At 36.7% G+C, this 3,893-nt stretch overlaps 1 protein-coding gene across 1 annotated transcript; it reads left to right on the top strand.

The window, feature by feature from the left end:
- Positions 1–539: 539 nt before the first annotated feature.
- On the top strand, positions 540–2,839 carry LOC140863818 (probable receptor-like protein kinase At1g11050). Its single transcript, XM_073267528.1, has one exon. The coding sequence runs from the start codon at positions 695–697 to the stop codon at positions 2,654–2,656; it is 1,962 nt and encodes a 653-aa protein (XP_073123629.1). The 5' UTR covers positions 540–694; the 3' UTR covers positions 2,657–2,839.
- Positions 2,840–3,893: the final 1,054 nt, after the last annotated feature.

Below are 3,893 nucleotides of genomic sequence, written 5' to 3'. Positions count from 1 at the left end.
AATATCAAAACTAATATATATATATATACTACAAATAATTTAAGATAGATGTGAAGCTAAATCGAAGTATGTGTAAAAAAAAAACTATATAAATTAAAGAATGAATTTTTTAGTTATCATTACTATAGACAAAAATTATGTTTTATTGTAAAAATAATCGTTATTTACTTGCTAATATACAAAATATTAATAAATGGTTTTTAAATCAATTAAAATTTACATAAAATGTTATTATTATTCTTATTTTAATATGATTATGCGTGGGATTAAAGCCACGAGAACGAGATTTCAGTTTTAACTATACGGAAATTTGTCAACATTTGAGAGCTTATATGTCACATTGTATGCAAATCCAATCTCTCTCAAGCTTGTTCAAAGAAAGAAAGCAACTTTGACTTGTTTCCTTGTTGTCACATCGCTGTTTTTTCTTGATTCTTTCATCGTTTTTTTCGGTTCAATTCTTAATAAAACGTTGTACCACCCCAACTTCCAAGATCTTTCGCTATGAATCCTTGAAAAAAATCCTATTTTGCCAACCCCAATTTCCTTCTTCTTTAATAAAATTTAAAAAATAAAAAAAAAAGATTCCTTCACAATTCCGCGTAGGAGAAACAGAGTGGTTTTTTATGTGCTTTCTTGCTACCCATTTTCATAATGACTAGTGAAGTTTAAAGAACAGTTTTTATTTTTTGACATGAAGTCAATTTTCTTGATCTTTTCTTTTGTTACAACACTTTCTGTGTCCTTTTCCACATTTTCATCAGCTGAAACTCCGAGCACCGTCATAACAAATTCATCCGCAGATTGCCCCATGGATCTTGGTTATGTGCTGAGAATTCCATGGAATGTTTCCGATTGTAGCAATTATCAAAACCCAAATCCAAATCCCATCCCTTTGCGTCCCACAAATTCCAGTAGCCCCACCACAGGCACAGGCAATTGCTGCCAGACCCTTCTTTCCCTTTACGGAATAGGAATCTCCAACTATCTCAAAGGCACATCTTTCTTCCATTTGCCCAATTTGTCGACTTCCGTTTCTTGCCTTGAGAATTTTCAGTCGCAGCTCACCTCTATGTCTCTTCCCTCAAACTTGGCATCCCTTTGTCTTGATCCTTTGCAATTTGTGACTTCCACAAAGTTTTGTGCTTCCATTGAGTCTACTCAAGATTGGTTCAAGAAACTCGGCCCTTCTACCGTTTTGGATTCTGCTTGCAAGCCTGATCTTACTGATCTTACTTCTTGTGATGCCTGTGTAGCTGCAGGTTTCCAGGTCCAGAAAGAACTGATTGCCATTGATGGTAATGTTTCTCATTCCAGAAATTGCTTTTACTTTGCTGTTTTATATGCAGCTGGTATTGTTAATCAGTTGGGGCCTGAAAGTAATGGGGCTGCTTCTTGTATATTTGGCCTTTCCCTTGTTTCTAACAAGGGTTCTTCGGATGGAAGACATTTGGCTCTTGTTTATGGAGTGATTGGAGCTGTTGTTGGTACCCTTTTGATGTCTAGTATGTTAGGTTTGTATGTTTGGTGGAGTAGGATATATAGAAAGAGGAATGATGTGGGAGAAGAGGAACCGGGGTCTTCGCTGAGGAGGCCTACGACAGTTTCTATATGGTACAAAATGCAAGAACTAGAGAGGGCTACGGATAATTTTTCTACTGAAAACTTTATTGGAAGAGGAGGGTTCGGGATGGTTTATAAAGGGACGTTGGATGATGGGACGGTTGTTGCGGTGAAGAAGATAATTGAATCGGATATTCAAGGGAACATTGAATTTTGCAATGAAGTTGAGATCATTAGTAACTTGAAGCATCGGAATCTTGTGCCTCTTAGAGGTTGTTGTGTTGATGAAAATTGTCCTGGAGATAGTGAGAGATACCTTGTTTATGATTTCATGCCGAATGGAAATCTAGAAGACCATTTGTTTCCTGTAATTGACGGTGGAAATTGGAGGGCACCATTGACATGGCCGCAAAGAAAAAGCATAATCATGGATGTGGCAAAAGGTTTAGCTTATCTCCATTATGGAGTGAAGCCCGCCATTTTTCATCGAGACATCAAGGCTACTAATATATTGCTAGATGCTGATATGAGGGCAAGAGTTGCTGATTTTGGATTAGCAAAACAGAGCAGAGAAGGGGAGTCACATCTTACGACAAGAGTGGCCGGAACACATGGATATTTGGCGCCTGAATACGCCCTTTACGGCCAGTTAACGGAGAAAAGTGATGTATATAGCTTTGGAGTTGTCGTTTTGGAGATAATGTGTGGGAGAAAGGCTCTTGATCTTTCATCAGAAACACCCCGTGCTTTTTTAATCACAGACTGGGCGTGGTCACTCGTTAAAGCTGGAAATGTAGAAAAGGTACTCGACGCGTCACTCTTGAAAGATGAAGACTCATCCAACTCCAATCCAATGAGCATAATGGCAAGATTTGTGCTGGTTGGTATTCTTTGCGCTCACGTTATGGTGGCTCTAAGGCCGACCATTTTGGATGCATTGAAAATGTTGGAGGGCGACATTGATGTTCCTACGATTCCCAATAGGCCGACGCCATTAGGCCATCCTTCGTTTTCTGGGCATGATGTTAAAAATTTTAGCATTTCTCCTGCACTAAGTGTGCTGCAACTGTATTCTGGAGACATGCTTAGGTGAAGGGCAAAAGAAACATTTTTTTTTTTTTTTGTGTACATATTTTCTTTGTCCTCCAAATAAAAGAATGTTGGCGGTGTTAGTCGATCGACTGATTGGATAGAGCTAACAACTACATTATATCAATCAATATTTATGATTGGGTTTATTTGTTCTCATAGATATAACTAGAATTCTATTTTTTAACACCTAAATTGTAAACTAAATAAGGCGAGTTTTTTTTTTATTTTTGGTTTAAATTAAATTAAGCTATTAAAAAAATACAATTTTAATGTAAGTTAATTAATAATTCGAGTAATATCTATATTACTCGAATTCCACTAATCTATAAATTTCTCTAAGCTTCCCAGTAATATCTGCCGGGTGCGATATAATTGTCTTAACTCTAAAAGATGAGCCTACTATACTAACTAACTTTGAGGACATCAAAATTTCTTATTTCGTAATCACCTCCCTTCATATTCACTATCCCACTAAACCTCACTCATTCCATTTTTTTGCTTCCAAAAAAAAAAAATTATATATAAAAAAAATATTTATTTTACACATTCAAAACATGTGCATTTATCACTAGTTATTATAATAGTTTTTTTTTTTCTAAAAACTGTCTGTTATGACGGGGGGTTTGGCAGACTCTTACCTGTTTATTAGAATAAAAAGAAAGTACAAGAGAGGAGGGCAAAACCAAAGCCTCTCAAGAAATATCAAAATTGCATAAAAGCAATTAAACCAAAACTGTTTAAACTCTAATATAAGGTAGATCAGACATGTCTAATCTACAAATTCCTCTAAGCTTGCCAGCAATATCTGCCGAGTGCAATATAGCCGATCTCGAAACCACTCCAAGATTAGCCAATTCATCCTTCGCTCCATTATCTTCCCTAAAAATGTGAGATTTCCGCACCAAAGAAGTCTTAAGAATACTCTGAATTTTAGTGACGATCCCCATAAGCACCCAAGAAGAAAAGTCAGCATCCAAGATAGCCAAAGCCGCCAAAGAGGAAACAATTTATACAATTCGAGGACTACAGGTCTGCAATTTGTATAATACAAATTGCAGGCCTGTAGTCCTCGAAGGATAGCAAGTAACTCAGCTCTCATATTTGAGCCAATACCAATATAATCATGGAAAGCAATAACCGGCGAGCCAGAATGATCCCGGATAATGCCTCCAATCGCAAACTCTCCTCTAAACTTCGAACACTTATTTGTATTCAGCTTGAAAAAACCAACATCCAGA

This window comes from Henckelia pumila, chromosome 4, assembly GCF_033568475.1.
Source record: "Henckelia pumila isolate YLH828 chromosome 4, ASM3356847v2, whole genome shotgun sequence".
Classification (NCBI taxonomy): Eukaryota; Viridiplantae; Streptophyta; class Magnoliopsida; order Lamiales; family Gesneriaceae; genus Henckelia; species Henckelia pumila.
Note: the sequence above shows the minus strand (reverse complement) of the source record. Positions and strands in the feature narration are given on the sequence as shown.

Bases quoted from the DNA above. Each gene is read 5' to 3' on its own strand.
- LOC140863818 (XM_073267528.1), top strand. From the start codon at position 695: ATGAAGTCAATTTTCTTGATCTTTTCTTTTGTTACAACACTTTCTGTG.